The sequence below is a fragment of the Lithobates pipiens genome, unplaced genomic scaffold (assembly GCF_037356315.1).
Source record: "Lithobates pipiens isolate NorthernLeopardFrog02 unplaced genomic scaffold, aLitPip1_a1.2 Scaffold_324, whole genome shotgun sequence".
Classification (NCBI taxonomy): Eukaryota; Metazoa; Chordata; class Amphibia; order Anura; family Ranidae; genus Lithobates; species Lithobates pipiens.
The window spans coordinates 40,363-64,887 of record NW_027507795.1 but is presented as its reverse complement, the minus strand read 5'-3'; the positions used below and the strand labels follow the sequence as shown (position 1 = coordinate 64,887).

General features: G+C 47.0%; 1 protein-coding gene across 1 annotated transcript; it reads left to right on the top strand.

Moving 5' to 3' along the window:
- The first annotated feature begins 627 nt into the window (after positions 1-627).
- On the top strand, positions 628-20,817 carry LOC143955149 (gastrula zinc finger protein XlCGF66.1-like). The gene is made up of 7 exons (XM_077465243.1): positions 628-681; positions 2,593-2,721; positions 2,995-3,129; positions 3,220-3,343; positions 3,460-3,557; positions 3,663-3,804; positions 10,875-20,817. Exons 2-7 carry the CDS (start codon positions 2,626-2,628, stop codon positions 11,699-11,701), a joined length of 1,422 nt encoding a protein of 473 aa, XP_077321369.1. The 5' UTR covers positions 628-681; positions 2,593-2,625; the 3' UTR covers positions 11,702-20,817.
- Positions 20,818-24,525: the final 3,708 nt, after the last annotated feature.

Here is a 24,525-nt window from a genome sequence, read left to right as displayed (position 1 = left end):
TTCGAGTCACATAGACTTCAATGGGGTTCTAATGTTCCTACGAATTTGGGGTCCGTTCGAAAGTTCTGGTGCGAACCGAACCGGGGGGTGTTCGGCTCATCCCTACTCTCCACCACCATTCCTATATGAGCATTACATCCTTGCAATTTATGTTTAACATTTTCATTATGAGTGGATTGATATATATTTTTATGCTTTTTGGATATATTTTTGTATTTTCTTCACCAAAAGGATCAGTTTTGGGGGTATTTGTTTTATTAGCTATACATTTGTTATGACCTTGTGTTCTGTGTCTTTAAGATGTTTCTATATGTAATAAAAATATCTTTGTTAAACAATTGGTTACATAAGAACTGTATCTATTTCTTCTTACTTGTTTATGTTATATTTGAACTCCTCTGGTAGCTCTGTAACATATTTTACAGGAGTGGTTACTATGAGACATTTCTTGGGGCTGCAGTTCTGATGATCTCCACAAGGTGGTGATCTCACTCATAGCCAGACAGGAAGTTTCTAGGGAATGCAGACAGGAAGTAATCTGAAATAAAGACAGGAAGTTATGTCAAATACAGGCAGGAAGTAATTGTGAATGCAGACAGGAAGTGATGTCAGTTATAGACAGGAAGTAATCTGAAATGTAGCAGGGAAGAGAAGACATTACTGGAAGTAACAGCAGAGGAGGTAATAAGATCTTATTTTCTATTTACACACACCGGGCTCACCTCCGCCGATCACGTCCAGCAGCGCTCAGCAAGACTCTTTGTTCTTGGTGGCCCCAAACATGGCACATTGCAGCCACTGAGATTCCCAAGAGATGACAAAGGCTGAGATGAGGGGCATGAATGGGGGGAGGGGATCTGTACTGGGGTGCCAGTCAGAGGGGGTTATGGGCAGGGGTGGCAGAGAGATGAGATGAGGAGGATGGATAGGAATGGGTGGGACAGATGAAGGGGCAATAATATGGGCAGCCCTGGAAGGGGCACATAGGTGTTGAGGTGGACTGGTGGAGATATGGGGGGGGGCAAAGAGCTTGACAGAAACTCCAGAGAGCTGCTGGTAGAGGTAGGAGAGGAGATGTGCAGAGCGCTGATCCTGCTCCTACCCCACAAATCTCAAGGGCCCCACACACACCAAGGACCCCTGGATACAGACACTCACCAGGCTCTGGGTGCTGCAGCTGTCATCAGTGATGGGTCCCTCAGAGCCGGCACAGCGTCCACCCAGTATGGAGAACTTGGAGCTTGTGTCGGGGGAGGAGGAGTGGGGGAGGAGTTGGCTGATGTTGGGGGGCGCTGTGCCCCTGTTGGGAGCAGATCAGACACAGCAAGGGGGCTCTGCGAAGGCTGACTGTGCTACAAACTCTGTTCTCAGCAATACTAATTGGCGATCACCAGGGGAGCCTCCCCTGATCCTGGGACCCTTCACTCCGGCAGCAAGACCCTTTCCTGCTGTCTCAGTGATCCCCCCCACTCCCGCTTGTTAGCAGAACACCATTATTGCAGGTATGACCTTTGCAACCGTAATAGTTCTGCCAATCGTTCTGAGTTCTGAGGGGTCTCTGAGGTGGTAGTGGCACTAAAGGACTCTGGGAGCCTCTGAGCGTTTACTTCATCTGAAGGACTCTGGGACCCCGAGGAGGAAGTGTAGCTGAAGGACTTTGGGGCTTCTTAGGAAGTAATATGACTGAACAACTCTGAGAGGATAGTGGGGCTGAAGGGCTGCGGGGCCTCTGAAGGGGGTAGTCAAGCTGCAAATCTGAGGTAAGAGGGGGCTTCAGGGTTCATAGAGGCTTTTGGTCTCTGATGGTTTCTGATGGTTTCCCCACCCCACCTGCACTTACTTTTCTGACTTTCTTAAAGAACTCCTGCCAACAAATGAAGGACGCCTTCACCTCATCATATCACTGATCAAGAAAAATGTTCCAGAAATTGTACAATTGTTATATCTAAGATCCGATAAAAGATTATTCTTTAAAAAAAAAAAATGTTCCAGAAAAAAATGTTTCACACAATAGACCAAGAATAAGAGAGCAAACCCCTCCCCCTGTTGTCCTCCTCCTATACACACTGAGTTACTATTGAACCACTAGCAGCATCCTCCTGCTATCCAATCCGATCCCTTCTCTAACTCCAGAGAGTGACATCACTCCGATCAGTCAGCAGGCTGCCGGAGATTGGAGCCTTGCAGCCGGAGTTCTGGCAATTATCCTGATTAGCCGACAACTCCGACCAAAAGTCAGCAAGTTCTCCTTCCTGGACATCATGATGTCCTCACAGCACTGCCTCAGAGCAAACAGGTCAAAGGAAGGATCATATTTATCATTCCTTGTCTGCAGATTTAAAAAAAAATCAAAACCAATCCAGAAACCAAACAAACCCAACATAGAAAAGGGAATTTCTGATCCAGGAGGACAAGAGGGTCCCAGGAGCCAAAAAAACATAATCAGACGCTAAACAGTCCAGACTTAATGAGTTCCCATGGGGGGAGTAGTTCTTTAATGTCCAGCAAACCTCCTATTACCCCCCTCACATCCACATCATATTATTGTGTGACCAACATCATCCAAATAATTCTTACTTTCATTTCCCAAAGTTATCCGTCTACAAGGAGACCTGTATAGATCAAATGACGGCACCAATGAGGATGGAGGAGGACCGGAGTCACATGACTGAGAAGATACTAAACCTCACCCTGGAGATCATCTACCTGCTGACCGGAGAGGTGAGGAGGATTCTGGGAGGTCACATGACATCACTCTTATCTCTATTAATAAAACACAGACCTGACCAGAGAGGTGAGGAGGATTCTGGGAGGTCACATGACATCACTCTTATCTCTATTAATAAAACACAGACCTGATCGGAGAGGTGAGGAGGATTCTGGGAGGTCACATGACATCACTCTTATCTCTATTAATAAAACACAGACCTGACCGAAGAGGAGAGGAGGATTCTGGGATTCTAACATGATATTCCTATTGGTTCCTCAATACAGAGATTTCCTCTTGTGAAGTCAGGTGATCATATGACCATCACAGTGCCTCCATGTGACTCCCTAAAACCTGAGAGACACAACATGGAGAAGATTCTAGAAGTCACCAAGAAGATGATGGAGCTGCTGACAGGAGAGGTGAGGAGGATTCTGGGAATTCTGGGACATTATCCAGTAACAGACAAGGGATGTGTCTGGATGGTGACTGTATCATTGTGTGTGTGTCAGGTTCCTATAAGGTGTCAGGATGTCACTGTCTATTTCTCAATGGAGGAGTGGGAGTATTTAGAAGGACACAAGGATCTCTACAAGGACGTCATGATGGACAATCAGCCGCCCCTCACATCACCGGGTAAGAGGAGACTTTATTGTAAAGGAGAGAGCAGTATGGAGGCTCCACCTAGATCCCCCATCATCTGATAAACACATAGAAACAATGTATTCAGTCAGTGTGTGTGTTTCCTACAGATGGATCCAGTAATGGGAACCCACCAGAGAGATGTCCCCGTCCTCTGTATTCCCGGGATTCCACACAGGAAGGTCACACCATCCCTCAATATTGCAAGGTAATGGAATGGAGCTTATAAAACACAGTTGGATTTTCTATGTGATGTCACAATAATAAATCTTCTATCTTACAGATGATATTCTCTCTCATTTTCTTGGTTTAGAGTGGAGATCCAATGGATATAGAATTTGAGGTGAAATCAGAAGAAGAAGAGAGGTATGTGAGGGATGATCAGCAGTCTATGGAGGAGGATGGAATAACAGGGACATTTATAGAGGAGGACACTCCTACAGAGATCAGCACAGGTAGGTCATTAACACTAAATACATTCCTCCACCCATACTGCTCACTGATTGGTCCAGAGTAGGGCGGGGGCTGGGTGATATCAGCCTGTAATCCCCTGGTCACTTTCCTGAGCTGTGTTCCCTGTCCTGTATTCCTGGATTTCTCTCCGATAATCTTCCTTCTCTGTGCTGCCGACACAATTTATGTATCTAGACTGGATTTATGGAGATTCTGGGGATCAGCTGGCAGCAAAATGTTCATTTTCACCATAGATGTTACTATATCTAGGCACCTGGGGTATGTGATTTGGGTCTTCTGCCCCATACCCGGGTATGACAAGATCTCTGACAGAACAATCCCCCCAGGATTACTTGTTGTGTTGTCTGCTGGCTGTGCCGGGTGGAGGGATATGTCTGTATAGTCTCAGACCCAAGTCACTGAGTGCAGTCTCAGGAGATGGGAGGCAGCGGTGTGGGACCTCTGCAACTTGTCTCATGTAATCATTTCATCTTCCACTGATTACTGAATACCAATATTATGAGTCCTGACCCTTACACGGTATACTTTATATTCTACATTACATACTCCTGACCCTTACACCAGGGCTCAAAAGTCCTGAGCTACTAGCCGGGCCTTAAGGGTTACTCGCCACCAGTTGCTCCACCCAACCCAACCAGACTCCACCCCTAAACACACCTTTATGAATTATCTCATGAAATTACACGGAAATGTTTTATGCAGAATTAAGTTACAAAAATAAATGTTAACAACAACTTTATCAGTGCCCCTCAATGCAGTGAGACCAGTGCCCCTCGATACAGTCTCACCTGTGCAGAGGAAGGGTCAAGCTGGCTGATCATCAGAGAGCGGGGATTTCCCGCTGTAACAGCTTTCATTTGAATTGTTGGGTTCCTGGTGCCGCTCACCATCACACAGTCCTGCCTCCTTGCCGCTCACATCACACAGTCCCACCTATTCACCCGGTGCCTCCTGGCTATGGACCGATGTTCTGTCTATCAAATATGCCGGACGAGGAGACGGTACTGTGTGACATGATCGGTGCTGGGCGAGGAGGCGGGCTGTATGTGACAGTGAGCAGTGAGGAGGCGGGACTGTGTGACATGAGCGGTGCTGGGCGAGGAGGCGGGCTGTATGTGACGGTGAGTAGTGAGGAGGCGGGACTGTGTGACATGATCGGTGCTGGGCGAGGAGGCGGGATGTATGTGACGGTGATTAGTGAGGAGGCAGGACTGTGTGACGTGAGTGGTGCTGGGCGAGGAGGCGGGCTGTATGTGACAGTGAGCAGTGAGGAGGCGGGACTGTGTGACATGAGCGGTGCTGGGCGAGGAGGCGGGCTGTATGTGACGGTGAGTAGTGAGGAGGCGGGACTGTGTGACATGAGTGGTGCTGGGCGAGGAGGCGGGCTGTATGTGACGGTGAGTAGTGAGGAAGCAAGACTGTGTGACGTGAGTGGTGCTGGGCGAGGAGGCAGGCTGTATGTGACGGTGAGTAGTGTGGAGGCAGTACTGTGTGACATGAGCGGTGCTGGGCGAGGAGGCGGGCTGTATGTGACGGTGAGCAGTGAGGAAGCAGGACTGTGTGACGTGAGTGGTGCTGGGCGAGGAGGCGGGCTGTATGTGACGGTGAGTAGTGAGGAGGCGGGACTGTGTGACATGAGCGGTGCTGGGCGAAGAGGCGGGCTGTATGTGATGGTGAGTAGTGAGGAGGCGGGACTGTGTGACATGAGCGGTGCTGGGCGAAGAGGCGGGCTGTATGTGACGGTGAGTAGTGAGGAGGCGGGACTGTGTGACATGAGCGGTGCTGGGCGAAGAGGCGGGCTGTATGTGACGGTGAGTAGTGAGGAGGCGGGACTGTGTGACATGAGTGGTGCTGGGCGAAGAGGCGGGCTGTATGTGACGGTGAGTAGTGTGGAGGCAGTACTGTGTGACATGAGCGGTGCTGGGCGAGGAGGCAGGCTGTATGTGACGGTGAGCAGTGAGGAGGCGGGACTGTGTGACATGAGTGGTGCTGGGCGAAGAGGCGGGCTGTATGTGACGGTGAGTAGTGAGGAGGCGGGACTGTGTGACATGAGTGGTGCTGGGCGAAGAGGCGGGCTGTATGTGATGGTGAGTAGTGAGGAGGCGGGACTGTGTGACATGAGCGGTGCTGGGCGAAGAGGCGGGCTGTATGTGACGGTGAGTAGTGAGGAGGCGGGACTGTGTGACATGAGTGGTGCTGGGCGAAGAGGCGGGCTGTATGTGACGGTGAGTAGTGTGGAGGCAGTACTGTGTGACATGAGCGGTGCTGGGCGAGGAGGCAGGCTGTATGTGACGGTGAGCAGTGAGGAGGCGGGACTGTGTGACATGAGTGGTGCTGGGCGAAGAGGCGGGCTGTATGTGACGGTGAGTAGTGAGGAGGCGGGACTGTGTGACATGAGTGGTGCTGGGCGAAGAGGCGGGCTGTATGTGACGGTGAGTAGTGAGGAGGCGGGACTGTGTGACATGATCGGTGCTGGGCGAGGAGGCGGGATGTATGTGATGGTGAGTAGTGAGGAGGCGGTACTGTGTGACATGATCTGTGCTGGGCGAGGAGGCGGGCTGTATGTGACAGTGAGCAGTGAGGAGGCGGGACTGTGTGACATGAACGGTGCTGGGCGAGGCGGCGGGCTGTATGTGACGGTGAGTAGTGAGGAGGCGGGACTGTGTGACATGAGTGGTGCTGGGCGAGGCGGCGGGCTGTATGTGACGGTGAGTAGTGTGGAGGCGGGACTGTGTGACATGATCGGTGCTGGGCGAGGAGGCGGGATGTATGTGATGGTGAGTAGTGAGGAGGCGGTACTGTGTGACATGATCTGTGCTGGGCGAGGAGGCGGGCTGTATGTGACAGTGAGCAGTGAGGAGGCGGGACTGTGTGACATGAACGGTGCTGGGCGAGGCGGCGGGCTGTATGTGACGGTGAGTAGTGAGGAGGCGGGACTGTGTGACATGAGTGGTGCTGGGCGAGGCGGCGGGCTGTATGAGACGGTGAGTAGTGAGGAGGCGGGACTGTGTGACATGAGCGGTGCTGGACGAAGAGGCGGGCTGTATGTGATGGTGAGTAGTGAGGAGGCGGGACTGTGTGACATGAGCGGTGCTGGGCGAAGAGGTGGGCTGTATGTGACGGTGAGTAGTGAGGAGGCGGGACTGTGTGACATGATCGGTGCTGGGCGAGGAGGCGGGCTGTATGTGACGGTGAGTAGTGAGGAGGCGGGACTGTGTGACATGAGTGGTGCTGGGCGAAGAGGCGGGCTGTATGTGATGGTGAGTAGTGAGGAGGCGGGACTGTGTGACATGAGCGGTGCTATTGTCCTCCAGGGACAATTTCAAGTTTAAATGGACAGCTACAGCGCTGAAATATCTAGGGATACAGATTCCACCTAACTTAATAGAAGCATACGCATTGAATTTCCCACCCTTATTAAGGGAAATCAGCATAACGTTGAATGAATGGAGTAAATCCTCACACTCCTGGTTTGGGAGAAGCAATATCTTGAAAATGAACATAGTCCCTAAGTTTCTCTATTTGTTCCAGGCGTTACCGATCCGGATTCCACTTGCCTTTTTTAGTAAAATCCGAACAATTTTTATAAAGTTTATATGGGCAAGCAAGCGTCCTAGGATTAACAGGAAGCTGTTAACACTGCCTAAAGAGGCGGGTGGAATTGCAGCACCGGATTTATACAAATACTACCAGGCTACTCAGCTTGGTAGAATTGTGGACTGGTGCCGACATAGAGACAGTAAAAGGTGGGTCGCTATGGAACAACAAGTAAGCCCCATTGCTTTAGATAGAGCTATGTGGTGCGGCACGGCTATACCACCTATATTAAGATCCCATCCTTTAATAGGACCTACGCTCCAGATGGGAGCTAAAGCCGTACGTATCCCCAGAATTTCAACAGCAAAATCTCCTTTATTTCCCATTCTTGGGAATCCACATTTCCTGCCCGGCCTGGAAATAGGAGTATTTAGAAACTTAAGAGAGAAGGGATGTTTTCAGGCTTCACATTTCTTGAGGTCTAAAAAATGGCCATCAATAGAAATGTTAATGCAATCAGGAGGACAATATGAATTACCCCTTTGGCAGGTTAAACATTTCTTGGATACCTTGGGATCGACTGAGGATTTTGACTGGCCACTTACTAAGTTTGAAGGATATTGTGAGGAGAAGGAGTCCCTCTCTCATATTATTTCTAAGATATATGCCTTATTGATTTCTCCTCTGGAGGATATTGATATAATGAGTTTAGATAAATGGGAAAGAGATCTCGGACAAACCTTTACCCCGGCCCAACGTCAGAAAATAATACATTTGACTTTTAAATCATCTAGATGTGTCAATATACAGGAATTAAATTAGAAAGTATTAATGCGTTGGTATTATACTCCATCACGAATGCGTACTTTCTTTCCAGAGTCATCGGACAGATGTTGGAGGTGCGGTAAGGAGAGAGGCACTATTGCCCATATCTTTTGGTATTGCTCAGTAATTAGACAGTTTTGGGAAGAGGTTCGGAAAATCTCTCAACTGTTTACTGAATATTATCTTGAGGAAGACCCGGCCTTTTTTCTATTACAATGTACACATATCCCATTAGAGAGATACAAGAATTCAATGCTATGTCATCTGGTGAATGCAGCTAAAAGCTGCATCACCACTTTCTGGAAGGAAACAGGAGCACCGCGAATTTCGCAATGGTTAAACAAAGTAAGGAAAATTGGGATCATGGAGAATTTGATCCATATGCCTCCGGAGGAAAAGGAATCTATAGTGCAAGTCTGGGCCCCATGGGAAATATTTTTACAGTGGGAGGAGGGGAAGAGGTTGATTGGAGAGGAGGCCGAGGATTAGACTAACTGGTCGAGTGATGTGAACCCTCCCCTTTGGTGGGTGGGGTCGGTTTCCTCCCCTTCTCTCCCTCTTCCCTATCCTCTCTTTGTTCCCCTCTCCCCCCCCCTTTTTTTTGTTTTCCCCCTTTTTAAGGGAGAAGGAAGAGGACCGCTATGGGGAATTGATATTGTATTGATATCGTATTGATATTGTTTTGTTTATAAAAATGGCAGGAATACATTATGTTGTTTTCTTATTGATGTTGTTTAATGGAACATGTGGCTACCAGAAAATATTTTGTATATGTAATTATTATTAACAACTTATGTTTTGTATCTTTGCAAAGAAATAAAGAATTAAAAAAAAAAAAAAAGACATGAGCGGTGTTGGGCGAGGAGGCAGACTGTATGTGACGGGGAGTAGTGAGGAGGTGGGGACTGTGTGATGTGAGCGGTGTTGGGCAAGGAGGCGGACTGTATGTGACGGGGAGTAGTGAGGAGGTGGGGACTGTGTGATGTGAGCGGTGCTGGGTGAGGAGGCGGGATGTATGTGACGGGGAGTAGTGAGGAGTTGGGGACTTTGTGATGTGAGTGGTGCTGGGCGAGGAGGTGGGACTGTGTGATGGTGAGCGGCGCTGGGCAAGGAGGCAGGACTGTGTGATGGTGAGCGGCGCTGGGAACCCAGCAATTCCAAAGAAAGCTGTTAAATTGGGCAATCCCCACTCGCTGATGATAGGCCAGCTTGACTCTTCCTCTCCTCTCTTCCCCTGGCTAGTACAATAGCTCCTGTTCAACCTCCGCCTGCTGGTGTTGCTCGCCCCCCTCCTCAGAGGCAGCCATCATTTTCCACTCGCAAAATGCGAGTAGGCGAGTGAAAAATTATTTGAGGGCCACCTTACACTATATACTCTATATTGTACATTACATACTCCTGGCCCCTGCACTATATACTCTATATTGTACATTACATACTCCTGGCCCCTGCACTATATAATTTATATTGTACATTACATACTCCTGACCCCTGCACTATATACTCTATATTGAACATTACATACTCCTGGCCCCTGCACTATATACTCTATAGTGTACATTACATCATTCTGATACTATAAAATCCTAACTGTTCTATCCTATATAATAAGTTATACATTACATAGTCCTGTTACACCCATTTCCTACCAGCTGGACATTTTATATCGGATGATGTGATTGGAGCACAGACTTTTACATGGTGATAATAATGTGATAACATCCTCAAACTTTGGAACCTTAAACAGAAAGTGATAATGAGGGAGGAGTCAATAACCCAATAATGGGGGTCTTCAGGATCAGTCCAGTCTTCATCTTGGTTGTTCCCCCATCCTCACTCTCTGACCTCTGGTGGGGCTCAGCCCTGCTGTTATTCATGACTAAATCATGGACTAAATAAGGAAGGTCAGGACTTCTTGTGTTGGGAAGATGGCAATGAGTGATAGAAGGGGAGGGGACACTCGTTGTTCTGCCCATATTTATCATAGTAATATGTGCTATGTGCTGTTACTGATTATACTGCAATGTTAGTTTCACATTGCTGCCATCTAGTGGTCAGAGTTAGTTATTATTTTGCCACAGCTTGACAGGAAGTGATATTTTCTTCACAGTGAAAGGTAATAACCTTTAACCTGGAACTGTATTTCCTTCATTTCATGATTGGTCCTTGATCCAAGCAGACTGCATGCAGTAGAGATCTTAACTATTCCTGGAGTAATGGTGGAATTGTCTGTGAGTTCTTTCACTGATAGAGTGAGGCTGCTGTATAATGTTGTAATGTACTGACACATATGTTTTTTATGCTCATGTTGTAGTTTTACAAAGTTATTTGGAAAAAAGAATAGATACAGATCTGATGTCTCACGTTTCTTGACTTCTGAATTATTGTTAAGCTGTCTGACTGTCTGTGTTATACAAGAATTCAATAACGAGAAGCAGAACACTCGTCCTACAATCCCCTCATCACTGTCACTCCTATAGAAGACAGTTCTCGTTGTTTCCTCACTCTCTGACTAAGGTCCATGAATAAAGAAATGATCTGGTAGGAGATCAGAGGACCCATTTACTAGTTACCTTGAGGGGGGAATTGTAAGATCCTCAGAGACAAAGCTGCCTGATGTGGGCGGAGTCCTGGTTTAGGGGAACCAATCAGCTCATTTCTAGTAATAATCTTTGTATTTCTATTTTAGTAGATGGACGGGAGATGAGGAAAACCTCAGAGGATTGTCTCACTTTGTCTCCAGACTGTAAAGTAGAAGATGAGGACATCACACAGTATAGTCCAGGAGAAAACCCGACTACCTCAAATGTCCATCCGGCACCACACAGTGTAGATGGGCCATCGTATTCCTCTTATCCTGAGGAACCTCAGACTATGCGGGACGGTCCCGTCCTTCCAACAGAGAAGAGCTTTTCCTGTACTGAGTGCGGGAAGTGTTTCCGTTATAAATCTTATCTTCATAGGCATAAAACATCTCACACGGGAGAGAAGCCGTATTCCTGTCCTGAGTGTGGGAAATGTTTTTCAGTGAAGTCCAGTCTTTCCAAACATCAGAGATCTCACACGGGGGAGAAGCCGTATTCCTGTCCTGAGTGTGGGAAATGTTTTTCAGTGAAGTCCCATCTTTCCACACATCAGAGATCTCACACGGGGGAGAAGCCGCATTCCTGTCCTGAGTGCGGGAAATGTTTTTCAATGAAGTCCAATCTTTACAAACATCAGAGATGTCACACAGGGGAGAAGCCGCATTTCTGTCCTGAGTGTGGGAAATGTTTTTCAATGAAGTCCAATCTTTCCAGACATCAGTTGTCTCACACGGGGGAGAAGCCGTATTCCTGTCCTGAGTGTGGGAAATGTTTTTCACAGAAGTCCGATCTTTCCAGACATCAGAGATCTCACACGGGGGAGAAGCCGTATTCCTGTCCGGAGTGCGGGAAATGTTTTACAGAGAAGTCCAGTCTTTACACACATCAGAGATCTCACACGGGGGAGAAGCCGTATTCCTGTCCTGAGTGAGGGAATTGTTCCTCAGTGAAGTCCTGTCTTCCTGTACATCAGGGGTCCCACACAACCCTCGAGGTGTATTAGTGCCTTGAGTGCGGGAAATGTCTTCTATATGAATGTTGCTGGACATCACAGCTCTCATGTGGGGAAGAAGCACACCCTGAAATACATCTCAGATATACTCCATGGCTGATCTTCATCATGGAAGAAACATTTGAGAAGGAGATCAGAGATCACCAAAGACATGGATGAAGTGTTGTACCGTGTCGGCCATTGATAGCAGGAGAAAAATAAAAGTCATTACCTCGCATCCATTTTGTAGCTTTTGTAAATATTTAAAAAAATATAGTTAAATGAATGTTGTTATATAGTTACATAGTTAGCAAGGTTGAACCAGTCCATCCAATTCAACCTGAGTGTCTACAATTGTCCCTATCCCTGTACATTGCACACTCACATCGGTCCCTACCCTCAAGGAGCCACAATCCAAGGTCCCCATTCATATAATGGGGCCAATTTTGGACAAGCCAATTAACCTACCTGCATGTCGCACTCATTCCTCCCGCTATCAGGTCATTTCTTTGTAATTCTAAAAACATTTTATTAGAAAAGAGTGCAGTTGTTCTGACATTTATAAAGGAAATGTTACCAAAGCAGCACACAGACCCCCTAAAGTTCTTCTGTGTATTTGGGGGTCTTTGGAGGGTCTGTGTGCTGCTTAAAAAAAGAATCCGGCAATAAAATGTAATTTTCTGTAAATTTAAACCAACTAATTTTTCCTTTGTAAAATGTCACATTTTCTGTAGCCCATCCAACAGAAAGAATGAAAAACTGTATAGAGTCCCCCAAAATATATACCAGACCCTTTGCTTTCCTTCCTCCTCCCTTTCCCTCTCTCCTCCCTCCTTTTTCTCTTCCTCCCTTTCCTTTCCCCCTTTCTCTCTAAACCCCCAAACCCCTCCCCCTCTGTTTTTCTTTCCCTTTTTCTCCTCATCTTTTCTATGGAAGTTGCTGGATTGTATATTATTCTTATTCCATCTTTATTAACCAATTAATATAGATACACGTCCATTGATTGCACGTCCCCCGCAGCCGTCGTGGGGGGGGACCTTGGTGGTGCTCTGACCTCGGCTGAGGCTTTGTGTACTGGGGAAGCAACATCTCCCTTCGCTTTATTCCTCCTTGTTTAATTTCTTCCATTGAATGTAATGTTTTATATATGTAATTCAATTGTTTTGATATATAGTGCGTAATAATTACTTGCCGATTTTTTTCCCCTGGCGAAGCGGTATAAAGACCGCAAAACATGTTGAGAACCATATCCATGGAAACCCACCATATCCTGAGCCTCCTGGTTTGGGAACTTGTATGCTGGTGACATTTATGGATTATTTATTTTGTTAAGGAATCTAATGTACATAATGATAATCAGAAAATGTCTATTTGCTTATGTGTATACATGTTCCTATGCTCCTTACTTAGTATGTAATATACAGATTGACTTTCCATTCGGAGTTAAAGATGGCGTCTATACCCTACATTCCCCGCGTTAGAAGAATGCATTTGAGATAAGGGAACCAGCTTCAACCAAACTTCAAGCATCAAGTTTCTTCATTTCTCTTGTATTGTAACCAATGAGATGTACCTATTAGACTGACATAGCAATGACGTATCTTTCTGTATAAAATATTAACACCGACCACCAATAGAGGAGAAGTTAGAAGTAGCCTGAGCTGAACGTGTCTGAGAGAGTGTTTACTTCTAATGTGCATGCACATTTATACTTTTTAATTAGGAATAGCAGCAGATAACCAAGAACTAATTTGTAGTTCTTATCCATTTCAACTGGCGCCCGAGTGTGGGGCTTCAGGCCACAATCGAAGGGAGACCGCATTCCAGGACTGAACAGCTGGCCAGATCAGAGAAGGGGGTTAAACGCACAGCCCTAACAGTACAGTAAGCATATTTATCCTTACCATTTGTACGACTTCTCTGGTTGGGCTGGTTGATTTTGTCTTGTTGGCTCCTTTCGATTGTTCAAAGAGGCAGGTAACTTATTTCTCGCCTGGAGCTGTTTTAACGAACCTGCTAATGGTTTTCTGCTGACTATTATCTGTTCAGTGTCTGTCATTCTGAAGGACTGCAAATTTAGCAGACTGAAAGTGCAGCTGCAGGCGTGTGTCCATCCTCACCCCTAGATTCTACCTCTAGTGGTGGGGTGGAATTCTGCAGGCGTTTATAGACAGGGTTACTCGAGGTTGGCTGTGTAGGACCTCTGAGGGTTAATCTCAAGCTGTGAATTAGGACAGTTTGAAAGAAGGCTTGCGGAAGTGGCAGTCTTGCAAACGTCTATAAATGTTCTTCTCGGGTGAGCTTTCCTTGAGGGTTAATCTCAGCTGCGGAAATTGGGCAGACTGAACGAAGGCTAGCTGGAATTTGGCAGTCTTGTAACTCAGGTGAGCTTTTCCAGAGAGCTATCTTTGCAGTTCAAAGAATGTCAGGTGTCATGTCCTGTACTGAGTGTATTTGTCGATTACTGTTTGCCATACACGAGGAGGGTTGAGGAGAAGGTGGCTACCTGAAGATTCAGTTGGGCCATAAGCCACTGCTCCACACCACCTCTGACGTGCTAGTTTTGACCCTCGAAGAGATAGAACAGTCAGGAGTGTGCGAGGAGACAGATCTCTCACAGGGATGCGAGCCCCCACCCTAGGAATTCTTTGATAAGACAGCAGCCAGAGGAGTATTAACCCATTAGTTGCCTGTATTCTCCTCTTAAGCCGTCCGCTGAAAGAGAGACAGAGAGAGAGAAGGGAATGCTAGCATGTGATATTGTGAAGAGGAGAGAAGATGTTGCAAGAAGCAGAAGAATGGCGTGTGCTGATAAGAGAACAAAGGGGCACTCTGTGTGATAACAGGTTATTGGATGTGGCAGAAGCATGGTACAGGACGGCAAGGGCATTGCAAAGAGGGTTGGATAGAAGAGGAAATCAAGAAAGATGCAAATTGTACTATGTATGTGTATCACAGAATTGATAATGTGGCTGTACCGCCCCCATATACTAAAACTGGAACAAAGGAGGAGAGGGACAACCCTGCCATCCGCCTTACACCCACTCCCTTCTCAAAACTCCAGCCCAAGCATCTTGGTACACCCAGTAGGCCCAGCCATGGCCTATACCAAGTTCTTCCTGTTTTAAACCAGGATGGTTCCTACCACACACCTGTCTTCCCTAATATGGAAGCACTACCTTCACAGGCCGGATATGTTAATGATGAAGAAGCGTCCGAATGGGAAGGCCAACAACAGGCAGCAAGGCCACCTGCTGATTTAACCCCCGATCCAGCTCCAGACTCAGTTCCGGGAGGATCTCAAACGTATGCTGACAACCATAAGAAACAGTGCCCATTCTCAGCCCCTGCCCCAACACCAGTCTCGGTTACTAGAAGGGGCACCGGTGATGTATGTCGCTTTTACCCCATCACAAGCAGCAACCTTAGTGACAAGTCTGCCTGACCCAGAGAAGCAGCCAATGCCCTTCTACCGCAGGATAGTGCAGATACAAGAAGCTTACTCAGCTGCCTGGAGAGACTTGATCAGCCTATGCTAAATTACAGCAGGACATGTCTTTTGGCCGGTCATGCAGACAGCCTTCAATGATGCCTGCCTGGCAAGTGCCACTTCTTACACCTCAGGCTTGGAGTTCTATGAACAACTCCGCGACTGGGCAAAGGAGAAATTGGCAGATCAGACCACCATAATCCAAGATATTGCCCAAGATAAAGGGGAGTCTGTGGAGAAGTATTATGTTAGACTCATACAGGCCTTTGATGATCTGAGCTTCTCCCTCTATGAACAGACACACACACACATGTTATCATCTGCTTTTGCTCAATGAAAATGCCCGATTTACTGTTGGTGGCCAGAGGGATAGAAAACCAAAAGGGGAAAAAAACGACGCCCCTCATGCTAACACAAGACGAAGATCCTGCCTACACTCGTCCACCACCACTGCCCAATACCAGGGAAAAGACCATCTGTTACAACTGTGGGAAGCGGGGTCACATCAGAAGAGTATGCAGAGCCCCAAGACATCCGAGACAAGACAGGAATCCCCGTGAAGGGCAACGTGGACATGAACCTCCACCACCACGCCCCAACTAACGCTAGGAAATGGGCAAACCCATGTCACCCCTTATGACAGTGTCCTCAAATGAAACTGGGGGACCCCTGGCAAAGGTCACGTTACCTATACAAGGAAAACCTACCACTTTTCTCATTGACATGAGTGCAGCCAGGAGTGTGTTGAGGGCTGAGGACCTGCCTGATAACTCTTTCCTTTCCACTATTGATGTTTCCTGCGTGGGAGTGGATGGGGTGCCATGCCAAGTGGGGACATTTCCTGATTTGCTTGCCAGATTTGTGGTGTCCTCTACTTGTCCCTTGAATCTACTAGGAGCTGATGTGCTGTCCAGACTACAGGCGTCAATCATTTTCACACCTGAAGGGGGGGTGAAGTTACATACTCCCCTATCCTTGGAAGAGTCATCTGCTTTGTATTCTCTGCCTCTCCTGATGACACTTCATGGAGCAATAACTCCAAATTCAATACCGCAGGAAGTACTTGACAGAATCCCTGCGTGCCTATGATCCACAGGACCGGAAGACAACTGTCACTTAAAGGTGCCACCAGTTTCAGTCAAGTTCAAAGAGGGCACATCATTGCCCCGGAAACCAGAATACCTCCCCCTAAAGTTGGCTCAATCTGCAGCTATTTTGAAGCATGTCAAGGCCCTCGTGTCATATGGAGCCCTGATACCATGCGCACCTCCATGCAACACACCTCTGTTCTCTAGGAAGAAAAGAACCAGCTACTTGCGGGGGTGTCCCTGACTGCAAAGTACCTCACAGTGGTGGACCATGCAAACTCTCTCTTCAGTGTCCACCCTCACCCCTCCTGCTGGTACCTTTTGCATTCACCCACGAAAACAACAACAACATACCTAAACAGTTATGCCAGAAGGGGCACAGAACTCTCCAAGCTAGTTTGCAAACGCTATGGCTATCACCCTTGACACATAACAAGAGGATCACCTGGAAGTGATTCTCCTCCAATATGTTGATGACCTTCTCCACTGTGCAGCTGACTTACCCACTGTTGAAGTCACCTCAGAAAGCCAGTTGTGCTATCTTGCCAAACAGGGTTGCAAAGCCTCAAAGCCCAAATTGCAGTGGTGCTCAACATTTGTAATTTTTCTTGGACACTGTCTTGTCCCATGGGACAAGACACCTCACTGAAGACAGGGTGAAAGCAATCTCTGACATCCCACTGCCACAAGGCCAGAAGCCCCTTCATTCCTTCCTTGGACTAATTTCCTATTGCAGAGCATGGATTCCAGAACTCTCCCTACTGATGCAACCTTTGTATGACGCCCTGAAATCAGACCCCTTCCAGATGTCTCCTGAAGCAATATCCAACTTTGAGGCCCTCAAGCACACCATCTCTGGCGCTAGAGGCTCCCAGACTACGACAAAATATTCAAGCCCTTTGTATCCGAACATCTGGGACATGCTACAGGTGTACTCACCCAATCACACGGCATCTGCCTATGCCCTATAGGATATTACTCCTGTCGGCTGGATGCGATAGCAAGAGGAGGCCCATCGTGTCTGCGAGCTGTCTTTACTGCACAAGCCTTGTTTGACAAAACTTCGGGCTTGGTCCTCGGACTCGTTCTGCTTGCTCTCCATGACATTGCTCCCATACTCCACCAAGATCCAGCCGAAACATCTGTCCACTGCCAGACACTTGAGTCTCCTGTGTTCCTACCTTCTAGACAGCATTATTCTATTACGTTGCCAAACACTGAAACCTATCACCCTTCTTTCACTTCTCGAGGGAGGAAAAGAGGAGGAGTCGAGTCTTGACTTGTCACCCCATGACTGCATCAAACTAATGCGGCTGGAAACCACGCATCTCCCCTGCAGGATCCAGGTCACCACTGAAAACTCGGTTCTCCAAGCTGAAACCTTACCACCGGTGATGTCTGCACAGGTGACAGAGCTGCAAGTATTTGTTACAGCATGTAAATTGGCAGAGGGAAAGAGCCAACATTCATACGGACTCAAGATATGCTTTCAGCGTTGCCCATGATTTTGGTGTTATCTGGAAGGACAGAGGGTTCCTGACATCTGAAGGAACACCTGTGAAACATAGCTCAGCCATCAAGGACTTGATGGACGCCCTGCTTTTCCCAACCAAAGTGACTATTCTAAAAGTAAAGCACAAGACAAACTCAACTCGAAGGAAGCTTGAGGCAATCTAGCCGATTCAGCTGCCAAACAGACAGCCAGTGGTTCACGGGAAGTGGACAGCAGGGTGGTAGAAGAAGACCACTCCATTCTTATCCTACAGACTCTGCTGGTAGACAGAGTTTATCTGAAATAATTACAGGAAGCAGCAAGTCCGGATGAGAAGGAAAGCTGGAAACGGAGAGGTGGAACTCTCAGAGATGGACTATTCGAGTGCAACAAGAAGCCTTGTCTACCCAGGAGTATGTACCCAGCCATGGTGCAATGGGCAAATGAAGCTGCCCACTTGACAAAGACTCTTATGAACTTATGAGTTACTTATGAGTTACTCCATTGACCAACAACACTATCTGCGACAAATGTAACCCAGAACGTACAGAAAAGGCACAGAAGAAGCGCCTGCCAAAAGCTCTATACCTCTTCCAGAGGATACAAATTGATCACTCCCAAATGCCAAGGGAGTGACAGATTTGAATACGCCCTAGTGGATGTGGACATGACTGCCAGGACCACAGCTAAGGAACTACTGAGTGAGATAGTATGTAGATTTGAGGTCCCAGAGGTGATAGAGAGCGATCAGGCCCAGGCTTCACAGCAACCCTTACAAAAGAGATTTGGGCAGCACTGGGGGTTCAGTTGGCTCTACACACTCCTTACCACCCTAAAAGTAGTGGGAAGGTAGAAAGGATGAAAGGGACACTAGAAAAATAGGATGTTAAAGATGGCCCAAAAGACTAACATGAGTCGGCCAGACAGTTTGCCCATTGCCCTGTTCAGTGTCAGACACACACCCCAGGGGAAACATGCCCTATCCTCTTATGAAATGTTGTTTGGTTCAGCCCCCAGACTTGGCTGTTACTTTCCCCAACAGTTACAGTTGCAATCTGATTTGTTGACTAATTATGTAACCGCATTATTACGAGAATTAACCCAAATGCATGTCCAGGTGTTTTCTTCCATTCCAGATCCTGAATTAGATACAGGAACACACCAACTACTGCCTGGAGATTGGGGGCTGGTAAATACATTTGTGAGAAAACATTCTCTTCAACCCAGATATGATGGTTCATTCCAAGTTTTGCTGACCACAGCCACCTCCGTTGAATTGGCCGGGAAGAACACCTGAATACACGCTTCCCACTGCAAGAAAGCTCCAACCCCCGAGGGCAAGATCCCGCCCACTTTATGATGACCATGCTGCATATCCTTTTTCTGTTTGGTCTAGGGGGGAGGCCCAAGAGGTGGCCATCACAAAAAAAAGATAATATAATTACATTTTGGGTATAACTCTTCAGGTACACATGTGACCACCTTTACCTTTGATTACTGTGACATAGTACCTTGTCCGTTTGACACTTTCATGGTAATGCCATTGGTACAGTGACATCCCTGATGGTAATGATATATATGTGTGTTTTACGGACAGTTACTGGGGCCAGAACTGTGGTTCCTGGGAGGGACAGTGGGTTGGAATATAGGACCAGATTAGAGGGTATCTGGACCGGTAAAAGTGCCCTTGCAAAGGTCATTATGCCCCTCCATATCCTAGCAGAAGATACTGCTGATACATACACTGACCCAGCACACAGTCAGAGGAGGAAGTGAGCAGTTCTCTCCGGAAGCTTTGACCCTCATGTGTACATAGATGTTATAGGAGTTCCAAGGGGGGTCCCTGATGAATTCAAAGCCAGGGATCAGGTAAAAGCTGGTTTTGAGTCTTTGATCCCCATAATAACTGTGAACAAGAATGTAGATTGGATCAATTACATAAACTATAACCAACAAAGATTCGTGAATTACACTAAAGATGCCCTCCAGGGAATTGCTGACCAGTTAGCCCCCACTTCCTACATGACATTCCAGAACCGGATGGCCTTAGACATGGTGTTAGCTGAGAAAGGAGGTGTCTGTAAAATGATAGAAAAAACGGGAACCTGTTGCACCTACATTCCTGATAATACTGGCCCAAATGGTAAAGTAACTTTAGCTATAAAGAAATTAGACGATTTGTCAGTTGAAAAAGAACTCCGTTATTACAGACCCATGGGATAAATATTTTAGCTGGATGAGTGGGTGGCAAAAAGTGCTTGCCCAGATAGGGGTAACAGTATTAATAATCCTGTTTTTTTAGCCCTGATTGTATGTTGTATTCTACCTTTCGTAAAGAAGTTAATGAGCAAGGCTGTAGACAACAGCCCACCTACATTTCTCCACCAAGAAGAAGATGACCCTCTTATGATGGAGGATGACAAACCCTTCACTCCTCTACAGTCACTCCCTGTCCATAATCTCACAATCCTATAGGGTTATAGGGATAGATAGCACCTGATTGCCCTTCTCCAGCTGTATCAAGGGGGGTAGTGAACTAGTTGCTGCCTAACTCTATATACAGCTTAAAAAGAGTTGCTGAGGAGAATGGGCCAGGTGAGGAGGACCTTTAGATGAGGGACAGAAGAAAATATCCATTTTAGGGTGGACTGTGAAGGAATCTAATGTACATAATGATAATCAGAAAAATGTCTATTTGCTTATGTGTATACATGTTTCTATGCTCCTTACTTATTATGTAGTATACAGATTGGCTCTCTGTTCGGAAGTTTAAAATGGTGCCTGTACCCTACATCCCACACGTTAGAAGAATGCATTTGAGATAAGAGAACAAGCTTCAACTGAACTTCAAGCATCAAGTTTCTCCATTTCTCTTGTATTTTAACCAATAAGATGTACCAATTAGACTGACATAGCAATGACGTATCTTTTTGTATAAAATATTAACACCGCACCCACGAATAAATCAGAAGTTAGAAGTAGCCGAGCTGAACACGTCTCAGAGAATACTTTTTAATTGGAAATAGCAGCAGATAATCTCAAACTAGTTTGTAGTTCTTATCCATTTCACAGATGTTCCTGCTGGAGCACTTCTTTGACAAGCTGTCCCCAGAAGTCAGAGAGTGGGTCCAGGACCGAAAACCTTTCACCTTGCCTGAAGCATCTCGCCTAGGCAGACGAATACACTGACACCCGCAAACTGGATAACCCTGTGGTCAAGACAACAGCTCGGGTGGATTATCGATGAGTGGCACCCCGCCAGCTGGTTCCTACCAACCATAGTCATACCGTCCTACAGCACCACCTCCAGCGGCCACTTATTCTCAGCAGCCCATGTTCAACTCCCAGGACTACTCACAAAAAGGTATGAGCTTCGTGTTCGACTCGAACAAATACGTTCGACTCAAACATCGGCTGTTCGCCCGTTCGGTGAATTCCAAACGTTTGGGTCGCAGTGCATTTCTGGCTCATGATTGGCCAAGCATGCACTGTGACCCCGCATGCTTGGCCAATCACAGCGCCAGCAGCGAGGAGAGCCATGATTGGCCACAGGCAGGATGCCTGCGGCCAATCAAAGCTCAGGCTGTGTAGTACACGCCCCACACTATATAAGGCCACCAGCGTGGCGGCCTTGTGTAGTGTGTTGGCGTCTGTAGGAGTTAGTGGGTGTTCCGTGTACCTTCAACGCGATTTTGCATTCTTGCTCTTCTGTAGTGGTTGTTGTCTGCGTGCTCTGAACCCAGTATACACCGCTATATCCACCTATATAGCTAACTATCTTGCTCTTTTTTAATAGAGCTTGCAGTCAGTTGTAGGAGATTGTGCGTGCTGTCTGCATGCTCTGAACCCAGTATATACTGCTATATCCACCTACATAGCTAACTATCTTGCTCTTTTTAAATAGAGCTTGCAGTCAGTTGTAGGAGATTGTGCATGCTGTCTGTGTGCTCTGAACCCAGCATACACCGCTATATCCACTTATATAGCTAGCTATCTTGCTCGCTTTAAATAGAGCTTGCAGTCAGTTGTAGGAGATTGTGCGTGCTGTCTGCGTGCTCTGAACCCAGTATACACCACTAAATCCACCTATATAGCTAACTATCTTGCTCTTTTTTGATAGAGCTTGCAGTCAGTTGTAGGAGATTGTGCGTGCTGTCTGCGTGCTCTGAACCCAGTATACACCACTATATCCACTTATATAGCTAGCTATCTTGCTCTTTTTAAATAGACAACAATGGCATGTAATTACAATTCTTGATATAATCGTTCACAGCAGGGCGCTCCAGCGCCCACCAAGAGTCACTTTGAGGGCTTACAATGTTGTGGCAAAATCAACACCTTGTTCCGCCATTTCTGCAGAGAATATAGGGCAGGCCCCTACTTTGAAACATCCAACTTACAAACATCTCCTACTTGCAAACGGAAGGAGACAACAGCAAGTGAGATGAAAAAAGATGGACGGCAAAACAAATTATACAGGGGTGATAACTCTTTCCTATGTTTTCCAAAAAGCTTAAAAATAGATTTTTTGACTGGAGCTACACTTTAAAAATGTACCAGTTGAAAATTACAAACAGATTCTACTTAACACAACAAACCTACACAGTCCCTGTCTTGTTTGCACCGCCTGTATACTGCTGTTCTGAGTATATAGGGCCTGGGGGCCACACGTATTTCCTTTTTTTAATATGGGTACGGGGTTCCCCTTAATATCCGTACAAGACCCAAAGGGGCTGGTAATGGGCAGGGAGGGCTACCCATGCCATTTTTCTCAATGATTTTCAACCATATTGCAGGAACCAGATATAACATTAAAACCGCAAGCAGTTTTAAATGACGTTATTTCCGTTAAATGTCATTTTGTGCAGGGACTGTTCTAAACACAGGAAACATGTGGCACTTCACAGGCATACTATAGACACCCCCAGGCACGATATTTAAAGGAATATTTCACTTTTTTTTTCACTTTAATCGTCATTAAAATCAGTGCTCCTGCCAAAACGGCCATTTTTAAAAACATTTTAGGCATTGACCCATGTCCCCTGGGGCAGGAGCCAGGTCCCCAAACCTTTTTTAGGACAGTATCTTGCATATTAGCAGTTAAAATTAGCACTTTTAATTTTGAACGTTCGAGTCCCATAGATTTCAATGGGGTTCTAACATTCGTACGAATTTGGGGTCCGTTCGAAAGTTCTGGTGCGAACCGAACCGGGGGGTGTTCGGCTCATCCCTACTCCCAACCCATCAGGTGTTTCGGGTGTAAACAGCTAGGGCACAAAAAGACAGATTGTCTGTTGAATCCAGCCAGGCAGTCCCAGTCATGGAGAAAGCCAGCAGGGGGAATCCCCGCACATCCATGCCTGCGGCTCACTGCATTGAGGAGGAAGAACATTGGGGCATCCTGCAGGAGGCTGATCCAGTACAAGCAGCTAACCAGGACAACAGGCAGTAACACAGGCAGACTGTCCGGGTTAATGGAAAGGTAGCCAATGACCTACGTGATACTGGTGCCACCATGACCCTACTACAGAAGAACCTCATTCCAGAGAGCCAATACAGAGGAGACACTGTAGCTGTAAGGGTAGCAGGAGGCACCGTTTTCCGGCTACCCGTTGCCCATGTTCACCTGGATTGGGGGGTTGGTTCGGGACACGTGAATGTGGGGGTGATGAAAGATTTGCCAGTGGATGCACTACTGGGGAATTATTTGACCCCCCTTGTTTCTGATTACGCCCTGATGGGCCCCGCTGAAGCCAACCCAGTGACTATCTGTGCCCAGACCCGTACTGTTGGAACCAGTCCGCTTGCTGCTGAGACCCAGGTAAGACTAAATTCTCAGACATGTACCTTAGATCAGGCTTGCCTAGGCTGGGATACCCCAGAGGCATTCGGGAGGGAAACCTGGGAGGACCTGTCCTTACACAAGTATAGGGCTAAGGCAGATACTCAGGAAAGGGGAATAGATGGGGAACTTTATGAATGGGTGGGGGATAGACTGTATAGGATCCCTAAGCCATCCCCAAGAAATAAAGCCCCTTCGCAGAAACAACAGCTGGTGGTACCTAAGAAATACCAGCTGGAGATTCTGTGAATCGGGCATGGTGTACCACTAGCAGCACATCTAGGGTCCTATCGCACAGCCCATAGAATTATTCAGAATTTCTTCTGGCCCAATTTTAACCAGGATGTGCGACAGTACTGCAAAACATGTGACACATGTCAATGGGTAGGTAAGTGGGGGGACCACCCTAAGGCCAGACTTGTGTCCATGCCTATTATTGGGGAGCACTTTTACAGCATAGCCGTTGACATTGTGGGTCTATTGGCCAGGCCTAGTCTATCCAGGAAGAAGTATATTCTCACCGTGGTGGACTACGCCACCCATTACCCAGAGGCAGTAGCTATATCCAACATTGAAGCAGAGACAGTAGCTGATGCCCCGGTTAAGATATTTACTAGAGTGGGGTTCCCTAAGGAGATTCTCTCTGACCAGGGAACCCAGTTTACCGCTGTGATCACCCAGCAGTTGTGGAAGGTGTGCAATATTAAGCCCTTGCTAAGCTCACCTTACCACCCCCAGACTAATGGCCTCTGCGAGCGCTTTAACGGGACCCTCAAGCAAATGCTGAGGACCTTTTTGGATGCTAGCAAAGACTAAGAGAGATTCCTGCCTCACCTGTTATTTGCATAAAAA

Coding starts and splice junctions, on each gene's coding strand:
- LOC143955149 (XM_077465243.1), top strand. CDS start 2,626: ATGACGGCACCAATGAGGATGGAGGAGGACCGGAGTCACATGACTGAG. Junction 2,722..2,994: donor TCTACCTGCTGACCGGAGAG/GTGAGGAGGATT, acceptor TCCTCAATACAG/AGATTTCCTCTTGTGAAGTC. Junction 3,805..10,874: donor TCCTACAGAGATCAGCACAG/GTAGGTCATTAA, acceptor TTTCTATTTTAG/TAGATGGACGGGAGATGAGG.